The 21083-nt window shown below is 45.0% G+C and overlaps 1 protein-coding gene across 4 annotated transcripts; it reads left to right on the top strand.

Annotated features, from left to right (window-relative positions):
- Positions 1-1932: 1932 nt before the first annotated feature.
- On the top strand, positions 1933-19297 carry RAB5B (RAB5B, member RAS oncogene family). Of its 4 annotated transcripts, none has more exons than XM_028491273.2 (7): positions 1933-2019; positions 3267-3327; positions 13154-13416; positions 15252-15403; positions 15685-15807; positions 16372-16465; positions 16785-19297. In XM_028491273.2, exons 3-7 carry the CDS (start codon positions 13254-13256, stop codon positions 16898-16900), a joined length of 648 nt encoding a protein of 215 aa, XP_028347074.1. In that variant the 5' UTR covers positions 1933-2019; positions 3267-3327; positions 13154-13253; the 3' UTR covers positions 16901-19297. The 4 variants fall into 4 exon arrangements, with proteins under 4 accessions (XP_028347074.1, XP_007129399.1, XP_028347072.1 ...); XM_028491271.2 differs by lacking the exon at positions 3267-3327 and adding an exon at positions 12234-12353 and having other exon boundaries at positions 1945-2019; XM_028491272.2 differs by lacking the exon at positions 1933-2019 and adding an exon at positions 12234-12353.
- The last annotated feature ends 1786 nt before the right edge of the window (positions 19298-21083 follow it).

The following is a 21083-nucleotide window of genomic DNA, read 5'->3' as shown; positions in this document are numbered from 1 at the left end:
CAAAACAAAAACATGGGGAGGGGCCTGTTTTAAAGAATTAGGTTAAAAAAATAGATCCAACCAGTTTATACCCTAGTTTTAGTGTTTCATCTCACCTGACAGTCTGGGAGACTCAAGACTCCCTGTCTCAGACTCCCAGTCTCTGCAGTCCTGCTGGGACTGCAGTAGAAATGATTGCTCCTAGTCTTCTTGCCTGTCCCTCCTACAGGCAAAGGGGTGTCTGGGAGGCTCTGGGTCAGGGACTGTGCTTCACCGAGGCCTTATGAGGCAAGTGAAAGATGTTTGAATTTTTCTCTTCCTTTTAAGATTCTTAGTTCTTCAGGTGCTAGGTCCCATCTTCCTCTGAAGGCCAGCCCATAGGAGTGAAAGTTAAGACCTCATTTTGAGAATGCTGACACTTTTTTAGGGCTGTGCCTGAGTGGGGACATTGGGAAAAAAATATTTCTTTAAAAGAAGGATGAACAATTATATTTATATTTCAGGTTATAGCAGTTTTTTAAGTGGGAATCTGTGGGGATTTGTTGCCATGTGCACCTTGCAGTTTGTAACGCGACTGTTTAAAAAAAAAAGCTTTTTTTCTTTTTTATGATTTTGTCTCTCTTCTCCCACCTTTTGTCCTTGAGTGTTCTTGCTATTAACATTATTTGTAATTTAGTTTGTAATTGATTAAAAAAAAAGTTCCTGGTTTTATAGTTCATCTCTCTCCTCCTTTACTTTTGCATATTTACTGAAAGAATGGTGTGAGAGAGAATATGAATGTGTGCATGTGATTAATAGGTTTCAGAACCCTTTTCCTAATCACTCTATGCAGGGCTACCCACCCCACTCCATTTCGACCTCTGTGATGCAATTGGGATAGTGCCGCGGGTGGGTGAAGTGGGAATTATTGCCCCCATTTTACAGCTGAGGAAAGTGAAGCTTATGTATTTCCTACTTCACTTTCCCCTACACCAGCATCTCCCCCACCCCACCCCCCCGCCCCCAGACACACATATCACATACACATACACATACACACAAGGCTTCAGTTCCAGATTTTCAATGTTAGGGCTGAGGAGCAGCAGTATGGTTGGAAGTGGGCTCCAAGGTAATTTGCATTGACGTTGCATTTCCCAGTAAGCTCGTCTTGTTTTCTTTTTGTTCCACATCACAAACAGCAAAGTTTTCTAAAGATACTTATTCACATTTACATGCGATTCAGAATATATCAATCGTCTGTATGAAAAATTATTATAAAGGGGCTAAAGCCTCCCCAAGCTACCACTTCTTGGAGTTGCCATTGTCTCAGCTCACCAAAAAACATCTCAGACTGCCGCGGGCCATCCCCAAAATTCCTGTGCTCTGGGGCCCCACTAAAAGGGGGAAGCACCGACGTGAGGGTTGCTTAAATTCCTAGGCTCCGGGTCCCTAGGAGAGGTATTTCCCTTCACGCCCGCGAATTTGTGATAGAAGGCGGGGCGCCAGAGGCAGGCCCCGCCAAATGCCAGGGGAGGGGCGAAGGTCAGTAGCGGCCTTCCTAAGGCCTCTTTCAACCCCGCCTTGCCTGCCATTCAAGTCCCGAATTTTCGCAGTACTGGTTAAAGTTTCCCTTTGACCCGCCCCCATCGCTCACCTGATTAGATGTTTATGAGTTAAAAGGCGGGGTCATGAGGGTGTCGAGATTCTACTGGTTAGAGTATACGCCTGTCAACAGGGTACCGCCCCCTAGCTCGGGGAGCTCGCTCTTTAGTGGCTCCTCACCTCGTCCATCTTCAAAGTTTCCCTCTCTGTATTGGTCTGGGGCACCGCCTGTCCAGTCCTCTGCTCTTACGCGTCGGTGACAGCACCGCCTTTCTCCAGAGGATTGGCGGATTAGCTCGCGCAGAGCCCACCCTTGATGGTAGGCGGGTAATCGTGCAATTGGCTGGGGCCCCCGCCACAGGGCGAGGAGGAGGAGGAGGGGCAGGAGGGTTTGGTTGAGCTGCAGCTGTTTGTCTGTTCGACACAGGCTTGGGCCCGACGGGGGAGACGGAGCCCCAGGTACCGGGCTGATGGATCCCGCAAGGGCAGGGGCGGAGGCGCCCTGGAGAGGAGTGCGGCCTGAGGGCAGAGGCGGGTCTGGGCCTCCGTGAGGGGTTAGAGTGGCCCACCAGAGAAAGGAGAAGGGGGCCGGGCCCCGGCAGGCCTAATGGGGGCGCTGAGGAGGGGGCCGGGCGGGCTGGGAGCCCGAAGTTGGTGAGTCGGGGAGGCGGCCGGGTGGTGTTGGCGGCCGGGCTGGGGGCCGGCGCGGGAGGCCCGGGGCTCGTGTGCGGGCAGGGGCAGGCCTCATTGAGTGGCGCCGAAGAGGGAGGAACTGGGGGAAAGGGACTGGGCGGCGGGTGAGGTAAGTCCATTCTCCCGGAGGTGAGGAGGGGTCAAACTCGGCGCCCGGGCCCGGAGGGGAACCGGGACTGGGGCTCTCTCGAGAGGTCTCATTGGAAGGGCCAGGGAAGGGCTCTTAGCTGGGTAAGAGGCATTCTTTTAAGGGAAAGTGACTTATAAAAATGATTAGAGTGCCCCAGAGTTGAGCTGAGAGGGATTTGGGTTCAGTGCGGGAGAAGTGAGACAAGCGAAGAAAGCTTTTCTAATCTAGAAGACTCAGGTAGCTGGGGCAGTGGAAGCAGGGCCTCCCATCAGTAATGGGAGCTTCTGGGAATGCTGAAGGGTGGGCTGGAGGCTCTGGGGCTTGCGAGTAATCACGCTTTTGTTTCCATTAGTGTGGAGATGTGGCAACTTGAAGTTTTTTGGTACTCCCAGGGTAGCCAAAGACAAAAGTAACTTTTTTTTCTGTGACTCTTGGCTATTCCAGACTCAGCCCCTGCACTTTCCCTTGGCCTCGCCTCGAGCTGGTTTAGGCTGCAGCCTCTGTGTTTCTTCTAACCTCCTGTTTCTCATGTCCTGTGAAAAAGCTAGGAAGTTAGATTTGGGGGATGTTTGTTCGTTTCTTTCCTACTTAATAATGTGGTCTATACTGGAGACCATATCGCTCACCTAGAGGTGGGGAATCAGTGACTCATTTTCTGCATTGGAGCTGGGCTTAGGGATCCCCAGCCATCCAGAGATCTCCTGACCATAGTTGGTGAAACTTTTGTGGCACTTAGGCTTGGGTATTTCCCAGGCAGGTAATAGTTATGTGGAACCAAGCCTGGAAATATGAGGTGATATCACTGAGGAAGGGATTTGGGGAAGAGTGAGAAATTCCATTCCAGAAGGTTGGCATCACCCCTGTTCTTTGTCTACTTCTTCAGGAGCCCGGGTTCCTGAGCTATTAAAAAGTTGGGTCAAACAGAGAGGCACTTGGGGAAGGAGGTGAGTAGAGAAAAGGAAGATGGATTTCTAAGACATAGGGGTCCCCTCCTCCCAGATATATTTAACGGTCTACTGACCTCCTTAGTCCCCCCCCATAGATTGGAGCTTATTGGATTTTCCCTTATTATACTTCCTCCTTTTTCCCTTTTATACCACTGTATTTTATAAATACATTTCTTCTTAATTAGAAAAGTAATAAGTACATATTTTAAAATATTCAAGCTTTATAGAAGTGTAAAAAGTGTAGATCCTCCCACATATACTTCACTCATTTCATCCAGAAAGGTCAGAGATAAGAGACAGTAGATTAGACTAATCTACTTCACTTTGGGGGATGTGTCACCAAAGGCAATTCTGTTTTCATATTCCCACCAAACTCTGGTTTCTCATTCTTTCCAGTTTTCCCTTCTGGGACCATACTCTGTTATTTATTATGCTCCTTTCACAGTTCATTTTGTCTTGCTTTTATCAAATTCAGACAAGCAGAGAGCTGTAGTCTGGGTTATCCCTCACATCCTTACACACACATTTGCGCACATACGCACACACCCCACTTGTGCACTGGGTATCCTAGGGAATGCCCAAATAGATGGCCAAAACGTCTTTCTCTTTTATGGGCAGGAAAGAAACATTAAAGTGAATGATTTTGTTTGGGAGAATTATTGGCATCTCTGCTAATGTGAGGAATTTGAGACTTCTATCTTCTGGTTCATGGTCTCTGCATGTTCAGATTATGTGACTGTCCCTTCATTATCCCAGAAGAAGATGATGGTTCTCCTAAGGGGCCCCTGTGTCTGTCTTTCTATAATGATATGAGAAGCTTCCAAATTTCTCTGGCTTTGAAATTAGTTTTCCTCTAAACCTCAGCACAGCTGGGACATTTTATACACCACCTTATTAATTGAATTTGTCCTTACTGGCTTTAGAAGCCCTGTGATGTGCCCAGCCTTTATACAGTGCCCTCAGAAACCTTGATAATTGTCCCCTCCAGGAGCTTTTATTTTCTCTCCTGCAAAGCCAGTCCTAGAGAAAGTTGTGTAGATGTGAGTGTGTGTGTTTGTTTTTTAAATCCTCACTAAGCTTTGCCATTTCCTACATCCTGATGATATCCTGTCCCTTTCTTCTATACATCCCTTCTTGTCTTTTCCACCTTCCCCTTAATCAAAGCCTACTTTCAAAAAATGATCTGGAATTGCTCCATATTAAGGTGTAAATAACAAGTAGTCACTTAAAGTATTAATCCTTCCAAGAGTTTTTGCTTCTTAAAGAGGGAGCTAAGGATTGGAAATCATCAATATAGAATTTCAAACATAGATCTGGAGTTACAAAAATATATTTGGAGAAGAGGACTTTCCCACTGCCCTTGAAGTCATACCTCATCACTTCTAACTCTTACTTTGCCCAGGAGCAAGGATTGCTCTTTTATAGTTTACTTGTTCGTGCACATTGATAACGAATTTGACTTATGAGGAGACATGGGGTAGGAGAAGCAAGTGTATAGCCTGCTCCCTAATCCTAAGGCATTTCAGATTGGAAAGTAACCAAAGTGTGAGACATTGAATTTAAAATAAGGAAACGCAACAGCCTTCTTGGAGGAGGGATACCTTAAAACCCTACACAATACACTCCCACTTCCCAAGAATGTTTTAGGAAAGATTTAGTCACTGACTCAGCAGTAACTGAGCTGAATAAGGAGCCACCCAGGTGAGCAAAGTGTGTGCAGATTTCTGGGCCAGGTTGTAGTTTCTGTTGAGTGGCAGTGGGTACCTTGTCAGAGTGGTAGTATGATTTTTTTTTTTTAAACTTGTGTTTCTAAAGTTCAGGAATTAATAGAGATAATGACCCGAAGTTTTTTGAACATTTAACATCAACTGAAGATTCAGAGAACTTTGTTTTTAGCCACAGTTGCCTCAGTGTTACGGTGGGAGGGCTGCATATTTGGTGTGATTAGGCCATCTGAGGCATAGTAACGGGTTACAGGAAAAGCAGTTAGCCCATGTGAGTTGCAACAGTACCTTGTGGGCTGGGTCCCAAGAGGCCCCTCCATCCAGGGGAGATCACGAAGAGACAAGAGGGAGAACTGGCCTGTTAAAAACATTCCCAAATGGAACTGAGTAAGAATCTATTCAGATGGCACAGAAGGGGAGGAGTAGATGGAGGAAGGAAGCAGGATTGCTTTGGCCTTAATTAATGAACAGCTACTAGGGACCAGACATTGTGCTCTGCTCTGGAGATTCAAGATGACATAAAAAATAGTCTCACTTTTTTTTTTTTTTTTTTTTTTTTTTTTGTGGTATGCGGCAAAACTAAAGAAAAAACAAAACAAAACAAAAAATCAACTTCATTGAGGTGTAATTTACAAAAACCAAAAGCACCTATTTTATTTTATTTAAAAAAATTTTTTTTTTGTGGTATGCGGGCCTCCCTCTGCTTCGGCCTCTCCCGTTGCGCAGCACAGGCTCCGGACGCACAGCCCCAGGGGCCGTGGCTCACGGGCCCAGCCGCTCTGCGGCATGTGGGATCCTCCCAGACTGGGGCGCGAACCCGGTTCCCCTGCATCGGCAGGCGGACGCGCAACCACTGCGCCACCAGGGAAGCCCTAGTCTCACTTTTTGAGAAGTTCATAGTTTAGCAGAGCAGACAGACACAAACAGTTAAGTCAAATAATATAATAAATGCTGTGATAAGAATACAGGGTTTTTTTTGTTTTTGTTTTTTGCCTGTGCCACACGGCTTGTGGGATCTTAGGTCCCCCAACCAGGGATTGAACCTGGGCTCTGGCAGTGAAAGCACTGAGTCCTAACCACTGGACAGCCAGGGAATTCCCAAGAATACAGTTTTAATACTATGGGATCCTAGAGGAAGCAGTGATGCATTCTGCTGGGGTGAGAGGGTAATTATGCAGTTTCACAGAGAAGGTGACATTTGAGCTTGGCTTTAAAAGACACATTAGGTGTTTGCTAGGCAGACAAAGTGGAGAAAGGCATTCCAGTCTTTCACAGGTCAATAATAGGGAGTTTGCAGTACCATGCTGATAAGAGATAAGAATGCTTTTTTTGCCTCTTGGGGAAATATAAGGGAGAGGGTGGGGGAAGTGGAAGGACTCTCATTTAAGCCTGTGACTCATTGGTTAACATTGGATCAACACAATGAGCCAAGTAGTGGAATTCAGTTTAAGATTTTGGTAATTTGGGCTCTAAACAAAGTTGGAGAGTTGAAGGTATTTACTGGCTTCTGCTCTATCTTCCCTGCTCAGTAAATCTCACATTAATCCCACAGCCCATTGAATTCTGCAGAAATTACCATTGCTTTCCTAGCACCTTCCTTTGAATTGCTTCTGTTTCAACTGTCCTGGCAGGAGTTGGTCAAGACCTTTTAGAGAAACACAGTAATGAGTGAGTCCTTCTGTCAGAGGATATGGGAGTAGATTCCAGTTCCCAGCGAAGGCCTGGGCCTTCCTAACTTGTTTTCAGTCCCAAAGGAAGTACTTATCTAAACTGAATAGAAGCAGAAACTATCCAATCTAAGCTCGTGTTCCTGTCCTGGTGCCTTCTTTGGATTTCAGTTCAGAGTTCAGCATCTCCTGCTTCCTGAAGAGGTATAGTGGTATAACAGGAGCAGGAGTACCTGGCTGAGAGTACTTGCTAGAAGGAGACTTGCTACTAAGCAGTTGTGTGAAAGCTGGCTGTGTGATAACACCTGGCAAGCTGGTTCATTTTATTTGCCTCAGTTTTCTCTCTGTAAAATATAGACTGGACTAGATGACCTCTAAACTGCCTCTTACCTGGCAGACTGAACTTACTGGGCTAACATTTGGGAGGGGGCTAGACTCCAGTGGCTCTGTGCTTTGAACTTAGTCTCTATTGGTAGATGACAGACTTCTGGAGGCTTCATATGTAGTTGGCATAGGAACCCAAAGCTACCAAGTGGGAAGGAATCTGAGGAATGGAGTCTTGCCCTAGGCAGACTCCATTCCTCAGGTTTCGCAGGCTAAGAAACCTTTCCCTTTTTTTTGGCCACACAGCTTGCGGGATCTTAGTTCCCCAACCAGTGATTGAACCCGTGCCCCCTGCAGTGGAAGCTCAGAGTCTTAACCACTGGACCGCCAGGGAAGTCCCTAAGAAACCTTTCCTATTCATATTTCCCTGTGCTGCTGGGAGAGCTGCTCACACTAAAGAACTTGCCCCTCATCCTCCACCTCTCCCTTCCCCAGTAGACTGATGACATGGTCATGCCTTAATCCTCCTTAGTTAATGGTCATTTTTTTTAATATAAATTTATTTATTTTATTTATTTATTTTTGGCTGCGTTGAGTCTTCGTTGCTGCACGCCGGCTTTCTGTAGTTACAGCGAGCGAGGGCTCCTCTTCGTTGTGGCTCGTGGGCTTCTCATTGCAGTGGCTTCTCGTTGCGGAGCACGGGCTCTAGGCGCATGGGCTTTGGTAGTTGCAGCACGTGGGCTCAGTAGTTGTGGCGTGCGGGCTCTAGAGCGCAGGCTCAGTAGTTGTGGCTCACGGGCTTAGTTGCTGCGGGGCATGTGGGATCTTCCCGGGCCAGGGCTTGAACCCTTGTCCCCTGCATTGGCAGGCGGATTCTTAACCACTGCACCATCAGGGAAGCCCAGTTAATGGTCATTTGATAAGCCATTCTTGTGGAGCTGCACTTCTGAGGGAAGTTGTCATTTCTTCTCATCTGAACTGAAAGTGTTGAAGGGAAGGAAAACCTCCCTTTTTTTGCCTCAGGTTTGAAGGTAATAATCATCATACCACTTGACTGGTTGGCTGTGATTTATTTTTTGCCTTTGGATGGATCATTTGCCCACTCAACTGTTAGCAAAAAAATCACTGCTAGAATAGGGGAGAAATCAATTGAATCTTATATGTATTATTCCATTTCTGTACCCCTGATCTTTTGAGCGTTTAGCTATTGCATAAGAAACATGATACCCTTATTAACATGTTGGGATTAAAGATCAAGGCACAGAGATGGGCAGCCCATCAATTACTGTGAACAGAGAGGGTAGGACATATTCTTGAGCTGAAACATTGGAGTGGGAGATAGTCTTTTCTAACCCCATAGTTACTAATCTCTGACAGTTCAATACAGTTTGCTGATTGGCTCTGGCTTGACTTATCTGTGGGGATTAGTGACCAACCCGTGTGTTTTGGCCGTGCCGCGCAGCTTGCAGGTTGAACCCGGGCCACGACAGTGAGAGCTCAGAGTCCTAACCACTGGACCGCCAGGGAATTCCCAACTGTTTCCTATCGTCACACTTCTCCAACTCCCTACTGTTTTCCCAGGCCTAGAGAGACGTGTCTGCCGATGAGAATTCAGTCCACTCTAACTTAGTGTTCTGCCCCTTGGATCACATGATTTGAAATGTGAGGGAGTAAGCTGAAGAATCTAGTAACTTTTTCTGTTTTTTAGGAGTATAGTGTATGTGTGTCAACCTAAAGGAAACGTGATCAGCTTATGATCTGTAGGGGTTTTTTTTTCCTATTGTGTCATCTGTTTTCTGTTGTAAAGTGTAGAGTTATGATGGCCTATCCTCTTTTCCTATGAAACAATGTATATGAAGTACTACGTAAATGTGTTTTTAAAAATAATTCTCGGGCTTCCCTGGTGGCGCAGTGGTTGAGAGTCCGCCTGCCAACGCAGGGGACACGGGTTCGTGCCCCGGTCCGGGAGGATCCCACATGCCGCGGAGTGGCTGGGCCCGTGAGCCATGGCCACTGAGCCTGCGTGTCCGAAGCCTGTGCTCCGCAACGGAAGAGGCCACAACAGTGAGAGGCCCGCGTACCGCAAAAAAAAATAATAAAAATAATAATAATAATAATTCTTGCAGATGCTGAGAAGCCCTAAGAGAAACACATTTCTTAAATGTACCCAGAACTTTGGAATTGAATTCAAATTCTGCCTTTTACTACTTTCACCTATTATCCTCCCTACCCCAACCCCAGATCCTCATAGATAAGGAAACTGAAGCTTAGAAAGGCAAAGGGAGTGAGTGGCCTAAGATCACAATGGGTTAATTGGCAAAGCGGAGAATAAAACTCAGGCTTGCCTGATTCCAAAGCCCTTACCACTGTCGACTTTAGCTTTCCATTTTCATAATTGCTCCATAACTTTAGTAGCAGGGTTGGAGAACCTCTGACCCCTGGAGAGCTATATTAAACCCTCATCTTAATTTCACCTGGAAGTGCTTTTTTAGGCTGGCCAGAGACTAGACTTCCTACTAACCCATCTTTCAGTTTCAGGCCTCTCCAAAGCAGTGATTTTTAAACTTTTTTTGATTGTGGCTCATTAAAAAGTTTTTTTTTTACATCATAATTCAGTGTATGTACATACACCCACAAGTGAAACATTTTCACAAAATTATTCTCATGCTTATTATTTGCAATCCACTTGATTTTTTTTCTATTTATTTTTTCTTTCTTTTTTTTTTTTACATATACTGATCATGATCCAGCAAGTGATTTCAAGGTCACTATTGGCTTACAGCCCACAGTTTGAGAAACACTGCTCTAAAGGTTTGAGGATGAAAAGAGCTAAAGAACTGTGACTAGTGGTTAAGAAGCTAATTAATACTGATTTTTGCAGTACTGGTTCCCAGAATTTTGGATTTAATGGACCAATTAATTTAAATATGGGGGTTTCTATTTTTCCACATAAGTATATTTAGAAAGCTTACTACTGCCTATCAACACCATTATTTGTAATTTTTTTTTTTAAAAAGCAATTTTTTAAAAAGTTAGGTAGGAAACTTTAAAAAAATATATTTCCTGTTAAAAAAAGAAAGAATTATGTGGAATGAAAAAACCTGAGTCCTTCACATACCATTTTCCTCAATCCCACTCTCCTTAGAGGGAGGTAACCACTGTTAACAGATGAGTATGTATCTTTCCATACCTTTTTCTCTGAAGAATGTTGCTTTGTTTTATAGAAATAGGATCAACCACATGTTTTGTTCTCCAACTTTTTTTTTTAACTTAACAATAGGTCTTAGAGGTTTATCCATGCAAAAAATACATATTTACCTTTGAGGGAAAACTGATACAAAAAACGTAAGTTAGAAATTTTGTTATAAAGGATACTCCTAAAATGAATAAGTTTAGCTTTATGAAGAACTTGCTATATCATTTTTATTTAATCATTTCATCACAGACCAGTAAAAACTTCACAAAGTGGCACATGTATATCTGGGTTCTTGGGACTCCGTGGCCTAGGGGACTACAAAATACCCAGTAGGATCAGAGTAATTTCTTATAGTCCTGTCTTAATCTGGTCTACTTTGGGACTTTTCTGGGTTCTCATTTCAATCTCATTTCTCCGTTAACTTCCTCTTTACACTTTCTTTTTCCTGTTTTTTTTTCTCTACCTCTTTCATATCATGGCTGCTCTTTAGGCATATATTGATAACAACTAATATTGAGATATCCTTTAATATATTGATCTTTTCTGTGAATCAGGGTCACTAAATAACAATACCTGTCTTTTTTTTAAAAAACACTTTGGCAGTTTCTTTTTTAAATTTTTATTATTATTATTATTTATTTATTTATTTTAATTTATTTATTTTTGGCTGTGTTGGGTCTTCGTTTCTGTGCAAGGGCTTTCTCTAGTTGCAGCAAGCAGGGGCCGCTCTTCATTGCGGTGCGTGGGCCTCTCACTATCACGGCCTCTCTTGTTGGGAGCACAGGCTCCACACGCGCAGGCTCAGTAGTTGTGGCTCACAGGCCTAGTTGCTCCGCGGCATGTGGGATCTTCCCGGACCGGGGCTCGAACCCGTGTCCCCTGCATTGGCAGGCAGATTCTCAACCACTGCGCCACCAGGGAAGCCCAACAATACCTGTCTATTCATTAACACTATGTTAAACAAATTTTTCACTTAATCCTCAGGGCTACTCTATGAGGTAGGTATTTTTTCCATTTTATAAAGGTGAGGGCTTCCCTGGTGGCGCAGTGGTTGGGAATCTGCCTGCCAATGCAGGGGACACGGGTTTGAGCCCTGGTCCGGGAAGATCCCACATGCCTCGCAGCAGCTAAGCCCGTGCACCACAACTGCTGAGCACGCATGCCACAACTACTGAAGCCTGCACGCCTGGACCCCGTGCACCGCAACAAGAGAAGCCCCGCTTGCTGCAACTAGAGAAGGCCCGTGAACAGCAACGAGGGTCCAACACAGCCAAAAATAATACATAAATTAAATAAATAAATTTTTTTTAGAAAAAGATGGAAGGTAAGGCTCAGGCAGAGAAGTTTTCTTGATGTCATATTAATAATGATTAATAGCTTAGTATTAATATAGCACTTTTTGTCAAATATTTATTTGAGTTCTTTGAATGTATTATCTCATTTAATCCTCACAACAACCTTATGAATTAGGTGCTCCTAGGCTATTATCCCATTTTACATATGAGGAAACAAATGCACAGGTAGATTTAGTAAATTGTCCAAAGATTTAAAGCTAGTAAGCAGAACTATAAAATAAATCCAGTGAATTGGACTCCACAGCCTTTGTTCCTCTATACCTCCTCCTGTATGGTTTTTCTGTCTTTTCTGTCTTTACTAGGATTGCAGATATTTTTAACCCTGATTTGATCCCAAAGCAATTTGCTATAGTGAAAAAACAATGTTTCCCCGTATATGTCACAGAGTATGATGTTTATGGAGTCACTAGAATCAACCTTGGAGAAGGGAAGGATTAATTTGAACAAGCGAAGTATAATCCAAGCAACGCTTAGGTTTTGGGGATAGGTTTACATGCTGTGATCATGCTAACACTTCTTTGAATCTCACAGTTCCTTTCCCGTCAGAGTCAGGATGATGAAATATATTCAGGTTTGGATGATTGGACACTCCAAGTCCCAACTTTCTCTCTCTCTCTGTCTCCTCCTCCACCACCAGCTTTCCTAGCCGCTTGGAAGGTAGAGAAGGTGGTTCAGTTTTATTCTTTCATCAAGTATTTATTGCTTGAAGACTTATCCCCTATACCATCTACTGGAGATTCCTGCATGTGTTTAGAAGGTACACCTTCTTTCTCTGCCTCTAACTTGGAGGGCTACAGCTGTTAGGCCCTTTCAGTGTGGTGGGTAGTCTAATCCCTAGGCACCAGGAAGACAGCTGCAAGTTGAGAGTAAGTCAAGCCTACTGACTCAGACTTGATAGATTTTCAGACTTGGAGAGGTGGCAGAAGAAAAGTGAAAGAGTTAATACTGAATGTGGTCTGTTTCTGTATTACCTTTGACCAGAAATGAGAAAGGATGGATTTTCTGATCATTGGACCCTGGTTATATTTTCAGAAATGGTCATGTAAGAAGGATATAGAACCAGAAGCTATCCCTCTACTCTTAGGATGGGTGACTCTTATCGCATACCCCTAGAGTGAATTTCTCATTTTGAAAGCTAGAAAAAAGAGGGTAAAAAAAGGACAGCACCAGGACACCAAGGAGATAGTAAGGATCTAGGGTACTTTTGGGTGGATCTGGGTGCTCTTCAGGCCAACTAAAAGTTGATCAATATGCTGTTCTTTGAAGACCTGGTGGGGAATGATTGGGAGATTAAAAACTACTCTCACATGGTTTTCAGTCTCTCCATTTCAGCACACTCTACTTTAGATGCAATTCTTATTTTATTGTTCCCCACTCTTACCAGTGAGTGTCAGGTGCCTGGGACCCTCTCAGTGGTGTAACCTTTTAATGGTGGGTGATTGTAAGAGTTTAGTCCTCATAGGAGCAAAGAAATGAAGAGATTCTGTCCTTTTCTCTAAAAAGTGATTGCAGCTGTAATGGCCCTGTGTTTAATTTTACCTCCTTTTTTTCTTGCAGGACTGTTGAAGCCTGGAAGTCCCCTCCCCTCCCCCCTCCCCCCTCTGCCGCTTTGTGGCATCCCCCTCCCTCTACCCTTTCCCACTCTGATAATCTAGCCATGACTAGCAGAAGCACAGCCAGGCCCAATGGGCAGCCCCAGGCCAGCAAAATATGCCAGTTCAAATTGGTCCTGCTGGGTGAATCTGCAGTGGGGAAGTCTAGCCTGGTATTACGTTTTGTCAAAGGGCAGTTCCACGAGTACCAGGAGAGCACCATTGGAGGTGAGTACTTCAGGGAGAGAAGAGGTTCAATGCTTAGAAGGGCTTTTGAAGGGAGATCTAGGGATCTGTTTGTGGAGCTGGCCCTCTTAGCTCCCTGGAATGGAAATCCTTTAAGAAACAAAAAAAATTTCCATAATGCCCAAAAGCAGGTCTATGTTCATCCTCTTACTTCCTAGAAGAAAGTTAGAAAGGTGGCCTTTGAGTACCAAGAAAACCACTAATTTTTTTTTTCTGTCTGTTTTCCTCCTCCCACTCTCATCTTAATGCCAGTGAAGTTCAGTTGAGTGTCATCTTGAGCAGGGTTGGTTTGGGGCAGTGGCTCATAATCAGAGATGTACATCAGAATCACCTGGGGAGCATTTTCATCCTATGCATGCTTGGGCCCTACCCTAGATCTACTGATTAGTATTGGAGGTAGGGTGAGGTTGGTGGCAGTATAGACATGTATGTTTGGAAAAGCTCCTTAGCTGATCCTGATGCACATATCTGGTAAAATAGAGGTTAGAACTAAATACAGAAGATAAAGGAATCTGCTTTTCCCACCTTTGCTACTTTCTCTTTGCCACTACCCCAAAATAAGGTGGTAATTCAATAAAGGATCTTTTATGAGAACTCCCATGTTAACTCCTTCCCCACTTTTATTGGCGGGGGGTGACTTATTTCCAAGTCACCTTGGAAGTGTGTTCTTGGACCAGCAGAGGTAATATGAAAAAGTAACAGCCAAATACTACTGATAATGGTGGGACCTCACAACAGTCTAATCAGTTCTTTTTTTAAAATTTATTTTATTTATTTATTTTTAAACATTTTTTTTTTTTAGATGATTAAGTTTTTTGTTTTTGTTTTTTTTGGCTGTGTTGGGTCTTCATTTCTGTGCGAAGGCTTTCTCTAGTTGTGGCAAGCGGGGGCCACTCTTCATCGCGGTGCGCAGGCCTCTCTCTATCGCGGCCTCTCTAGTTGCGGAGCACAAGCTCCAGACGCGCAGGTTCAGTAGTTGTGGCTCACAGGCCTAATTGCTTCGTGGCATTTGGATTCTTCCCAGACCAGGGCTCGAACCCGTGTCCCCTGCATTGGCAGGCAGATTCTCAACCACTTCGCCACCAGGGAAGCCCTATTTTATTTATTTATTTTTGGCTGTGTTGGGTCTTCATTCCTGCATGCAGGCTTTCTCTAGTTGCGGCGAGCGGGGGCTACTCTTTTTTGTGGTTCACGGGCTTCTCATTGCAGTGGCTTTGCTTGTTGCAGAGCACGGGCTCTAGGCACGTGAGCTTCAGTAGTTGTGGCACGCAGGCTCAGTTGTTGTGGCTCACGGGCTCTAAAGCGCGGGCTCAGTAGTTGTGGCACACGGGCTTAGTTGCTCCGCGTCATGTGGGATCTTCCCGGACCAGGGCTTGAACCCGTGTCCCCTGCATTGGCAGGCGGATTCTTAACCACTGCGCCACCAGGAAAGTCCCCGTCTAATCAGTTCTTGATGTGACTTTTATCAGAAGCTTATTATCTCTTACTCCTCTATTTTGGTTAGAAGAGGGATGACTCTGGTATAAGTGCCAGTTCTTTCTGTCCCTCAGAGTTTACGATGTTCCCCCATTCCTTAGCCAGAGAAACTTCTGGCAGGGAGGACTTAGCCAAGAGCAGGCTTAATTCTGGTTCCAAGATCTGAAGGAAAATGCTAAACCTTTCTTGTGTGTAAAGAGGAGAATGCTAAACCTTTCCTGTAGCTGAATGGCCTGGGTGGTGACTTGTCCTAGACGGAGAGTAGAGATATTTTGAAGGAGGGTGGGATGTTCCCATGCATCCTCCCACTTACAACAACTTCTCTGTTCTCTCATTCGTAGCGGCCTTCCTCACCCAGTCGGTTTGTCTAGATGACACAACAGTCAAGTTTGAGATCTGGGACACAGCTGGGCAGGAGCGATACCATAGCTTGGCCCCCATGTACTACAGAGGTGCCCAAGCTGCAATTGTGGTTTATGACATTACTAATCAGGTAAGTGGGCTGAGAAGATTGTCCTTGCTTTTATTTATAGGAATTAAAATAGGTGGGGAGAGAAAACTTGTTCTTGAAATAGCAAAATAAGAATACAGATTATGCTTCCAAGTGCTGAGAAGACAGAGGTAATGAATTACCAGAGACAGGTGGTTTCAGTGAGTGAAGGCTGCTTAGAAGAGGTGAGTTTTGAGACTGGGCTTTGAAGTTGATGGGCCTGCATTGGCAGTCAGTAGGCTGAATGAGCCAGCCTACTCATTCTCATCCTTGTGTTTTCCTAGGAAACCTTCGCCCGAGCAAAGACATGGGTAAAGGAACTACAGCGACAGGCCAGTCCTAGCATCGTTATTGCCCTGGCGGGAAACAAAGCTGACCTGGCCAACAAGCGCATGGTGGAGTACGAAGTAAGATGGCCACAGAGTCCCTCTCTGACACACTCCCTCTGTGCTTGGGACCTCTTTTTTCCAAACCTGCCCTTTCTGAAAATCTCATCTGAGGACATTCATCATCTCATTCCCCAGTTCTGCACCAAGTTATATACAGCAACACTGTGACCCTAATGCCAGCCAGGAGATTTTAGAGGAGTCAGAAGAAAATTCCAGAGCAGAGGGGTAGGGAAGTACCATTACCAGCTGTGGGGGTACCAGTATGAAAAGAGGAAGGAGGGAGCAGTTGAATTTGAGGTAAGGGATACTCAAGTGTCAGAACCCAAAAGCCCCCAACCAACTCACCTCCTCCCCAGTAATTAAGATTCCTGACATCTGTTTGTTGGATTAAGTGGTTTAGACCATGGGTTATCCCTTGAGGGAGTCATCTCCAAAATATGGGTCCAGGGCCAGCTGGCTCAGAGGGGCAGTTAAGGGGAGGGAACCTAGGATATTGTCTAGCTCCTGTGCTACGTGGGAGTGGAAAGGCAGTACTTGTTCCTGCCCTACAGTCTGAGTACCAGTACACCCCACCCCTTGCAGGAGGCCCAGGCGTATGCAGATGACAACAGCTTATTGTTTATGGAGACTTCAGCCAAGACAGCTATGAACGTGAACGATCTCTTCCTGGCAATAGGTAAGGTCAGAGCAGCCTGAGGTATTCCTGTGTTTTTTCCCTTGCCTCCAGGCAAGATGACTAACCCAAGTCATAAGGATAAATGGGAGTGTCTCCTCTTATGAAAACTTCAGGTGTGGAAATACCTTAACTTTCCATTGTGACCTCCATCCTTTGGCTGCAGTTTGAGCCCCCTCATCTTCAATATAGTTTACAATGAACCCTCCCCTCTTCGGAACATTCTTTTAGTCTCTCGCATTTCCCCTTTCCCCCAATGGTCTTTTTCTGGGGGGTTGAGTAAAATCTACCATACTTTGTTCCCTTCTGTTTTTATCTCTAGCTAAGAAGTTGCCAAAGAGTGAACCCCAGAATCTGGGGGGTGCAGCAGGCCGAAGCCGGGGTGTGGATCTCCATGAGCAGTCCCAGCAGAACAAGAGCCAGTGTTGTAGCAACTGAGGGGGTGGCTAGCGGCAAACAAGTATGGAGCTAGCACGAGAGCTCAGAAATAACCTCCATCCCCACCGCTCAGCACACAGCCCCTACGGTAACAGCACACTGGGCCCTGGCTCCCAAGGGCTGCCTCTTGACAGCTCCGTCATGGCACTTTTTAACGCTTCAGCAACAACACCAGGCAGCTGTTGCCACTGGCCTCCTACCCCTGCTCTGGGGCTTGGGGGTCAGATCCCCCAGGACTTAACTTCCAAAACAAACTTTCTTCACTTTGTATTTTAGGTGCAAGACAGTGACCTACTTATCTTTCCTCCTCCTCCCCGTTTTTTCAGAAAACTCTTTTTTTGTCTCCTGCCCCTTCCCCTTCTGCTTTTGGTCAGTCTCTCTTCTTGATCCCCTTTTCTTCCTCTCCCCAGGATGGAGAAGGTAGTGAACCCAGGAAGTGAGGAAGGAGGTTTCCAATTCAGTCACATTAAGGACCATGGGGGAAAGTAAGGCTCAGAGCAGGGGGGAGTAAGGAAACGTTTCCTTTTTGTTTTTATTTGGTTGGAGTTTCTCATATTTGAAAACACTGAGTTGACCTTGTGGAGGGTGTTTCTAGGTAGAGGTGAGAATGGGAAGGCAAGCTCTCAGGCACCGGGTTGGAGTCTTGTTAGCTAACTGGGCAGAGGTGGAAGAGGTGGAGATGCAGTGTCATCTGTGGCTCAGGAACTCTTCTAAGGCTTACTTTCCCCTTACCCAGCCTCTTAGGTAGCTTCTCCCCCATAGTGGGGGAGATTCTGGACCCCAGAGTCCTCCAAAGAATCTTCACTGGTTGCCTGCATCTTTGGCTCTGCTGTGATCTAAATGGAGGAGGGACCAGTTTCTGACACCCATCCTCTGACTTAACACATATGCATTTTTTTCTCTCTGGCCTTCAGATGGCCTCAGCCCCAGCCACGATATCCCCCTGCAGTTTGCACTTTAATTGATGGTAGTTCAGTTGTGATACTTGTTTTATGGGGGTTTTGATTGATTTACCTGCCCTCTTTTAACTTTCTAATTAAGTGGAATCCGAGGTGTATATGAGGTTTGGGGAGGGGCTGTAGAGAACAGTACCAGTGGCAGCTACTCAAGCCCAGTCTCCACTGCTAGCTTCCTCCAACTCTGATTCTTACTTCATCTATATTCTTGCCAGCCTAACTCTTGGGTATAGGTTTACCTTTCCTGAGGAATTAACTGAGCAACTGGAGAGCAGTCTCAGGATAGCATAGGCCGTTGTAGGGGAGTGAAAAGGAGTCAGCAAGAGGGAGGAGTTTTCTGTCCTTTCCCAGGGTTCCCATTCAATTTGATCCACCCATTACCATGTCTTTTCTACTTCCCTGTAAATAGGTATGATCTTTATTCCCACTGTACAGTCTGTTCTGTCCCCACCTCCCATCAGGCCCTATTTCTTTTCTCCTTTGTTAGTATCTTCACTTTGGTCCCTCCATGCTTATCCCCCAAACCCATCCCCCATGCAACCAGTGGTTTAATCCACGTACCACTAGGTGGGTAGTACCACAGAGGCCTGCTTGTGGCCCCCTAATATCATAACACTTGTTCCTGTGGACAGGGAACGACTGGCACTGAAGGTCCCTCACAGCTGTCTCACATCACCAGAGGACGTTGGTCCTTTCTAAATCTCTAGTCTCTCTTCCCATCCCTCTTCAGGTATTTTAAGATGTCTTTGGGAAGCCATCAAGGCAAGAGAGAACTCTAAATCCCTTCTTGTTCTAGCCTAGGGTTTTGAGGAGATTGGGGGAAATAAGATAGGAGAGGCCATAGTGACCTAGGATTGGAACCTTTCTGCCCTTTTGGCTTGCAGACTGCCTTCTGTCCCAGAGAAGCTGAGAAATCCATGAAGCTGAGATTCTGAAGGACCCAGCTTAGGTTCTTCCACTTACACCTAAATTCCCTTCCTTTACCAGGGGCAGCCTTAGTTCCCGTGGCCCTGAAACACATACACATTTTCCTCTCCTTTTCCCAGCACCCACTAGCCCCCCAGAGCAGCCAGTGCATCCTTACAAGTGGAAGAACTACGATGGCTCTCTTAAGTTTCTTAGAAATGAAGTTCTTTCTCTGTGTAGTTTTCCCCATGGAGCAGTAGTGAAGATGTTTCATTGCCTTGGGGCTGGGAAACCATTTCTCCAGGCTTCTTCTCCCCTCCCCTGCCCCCCTTAGGAACAGGATTGGCCTTAGCTTCTGGGCCTATCTGCTGCTTTCCTTCTACTTCCTATTAGCTCTTCTGCTTTCCTTTGAGCTCTGTTGGGCTTAGGGAATCTTAGTTTTTATTTCCCAGCTCTTCATTTTTTTCTTCTGATTTTTTTTTTTTTTTTTTTTTTTTTTTGCTTCTAAGAAAGCATTTGCCTTTTTTCCCCTTTCTTCCTCTCCCAACATAACAATCGTGGTAACAGAATGCGACTGCTGATTTACCAATGTATTTAATGTAGGAAATAAGATAGGAGAGGCCATAGTGACCTAGGATTGGAACCTTTCTGCCCTTTTGGCTTGCAGACTGCCTTCTGTCCCAGAGAAGCTGCGAAATCCATGAAGCTGAGATTCTGAAGGACCCAGCTTAGGTTCTTCCACTTACACCTAAATTCCCTTCCTTTACCAGGGGCAGCCTTATTTCCCGTGGCCCTGAAACACATACACATTTTCCCCTCCTTTTCCCAGCACCCACTAGCCCCCCAAAGCGGCCAGTGCATCCTTACAAGTGGAAGAACTACGATGGCTCTCTTAAGTTTCTTAGAAATGAAGTTCTTTCTCTGTGTAGTTTTCCCCATGGAGCAGTAGTGTAGATGTTTCATTGCCTTGGGGCTGGAAAACCATTTCTCCAGGCTTCTTCTCCCCTCCCCTGCCCTCCTTAGGAACAGGATTGGCCTTAGCTTCTGGGCCTATCTGCTGCCTTCTTCTACTTCCTATTAGCTCTTCCGCTTTCCTTTGAGCTCTGTTGGGCTTAGGGAATCTTAGTTTTTATTTCCCAGCTCTTCATTTTTTTCTTCTGATTTTTTTTTTTTTTTTTTTTTTTTTGCTTCTAAGAAAGCATTTGCCTTTTTTCCCCTTTCTTCCTCTCCCAACATAACAATCGTGGTAACAGAATGCGACTGCTGATTTACCAATGTATTTAATGTAAGTAAAAAAGGAGAAAAAAAAAAAGTACTGGAGTGTTGCTTCTTCTTGTTTTTTTGGTTTTTTGGTTTTTTGTTTTTTTGCTATTTCTCTGTCTGTTACTAGAAATTTGGAAGGCAACCCAAGTAATGTTTTATTGAATCAGAAACACACCCTCCCTTCCCTCCCTTGCATCCTGGTTCCTCATTCTCATTAATATTTTCTTGAATAGTAAGATAACCCAATTTGGAAAATAGCCCCTTTATTGCTGTTTAATCACTCCTGTTCCCAGGCCACTAGAGAGCTCACCAAATCTGTCCCTAGCTTATCTTTTTAGGCCATCCTAACATTGTATACATGGAAGGGGGGTGGTGGTCTATGGACCTCTGGGGAGACAATTGATGAGATTGGAGGGAAAGGTGGTATTTGTGAATACTTTGAAGTATTATGCAAATATCTATGTGCAGCTTTCTAGGGAGAGGGCCCACTGCCTTAATTAGTATCTCAAAGGGGTCCATGACCTAAGAAAGTTTTTTAAAAACCACTGAGTTAACATTATTTATTGATCATGTGGCTTCTACCCCAACAGGAAAATTTCAACAGGAAATTCTGCTGTACTTGAAGTCCTCAGTCCCTCACAGTCTAAGTGGAAGTGGGTGGGGGGGAATGATACAGAGAAAAGATTAGGTATGGTTGCAGGAGGAGTTTTGAATTCCAAAGAATCTGAAGGACAGGAAAGACATAGCCTGGAATTCAGTCCCATCTCTGACAATTTACCAGAAAGCTGTGGCCTTGATCAAGTTATTTAGCTGCTTTCTGCCTCAGTTTCTTCTGTAAAATGAAGAAAATTTGAGATTTAAAGGTCAATTATATAAAGCATGTGTGTGGCTTTATGTAGGGTGACACTGTTATTAGGCAGAAGTCTCATCCCATGGCTTCAGGCAGTCCTTAACTGACTTCTCTGTATCCTGGGTAGGATAGGTTGGGCGTCAGGCCTCTCCGATGATTTAATTGTACACAGTTGAGTTGGGAATCTTTCTTTTTGCAAAAACCTTAG

Source organism: Physeter macrocephalus, chromosome 6, assembly GCF_002837175.3.
Source record: "Physeter macrocephalus isolate SW-GA chromosome 6, ASM283717v5, whole genome shotgun sequence".
Lineage (NCBI taxonomy): Eukaryota > Metazoa > Chordata > Mammalia > Artiodactyla > Physeteridae > Physeter > Physeter macrocephalus.
The sequence above is the reverse complement of the archived record's forward strand: the minus strand, read 5'-3'. Positions and strand labels throughout refer to the sequence as shown.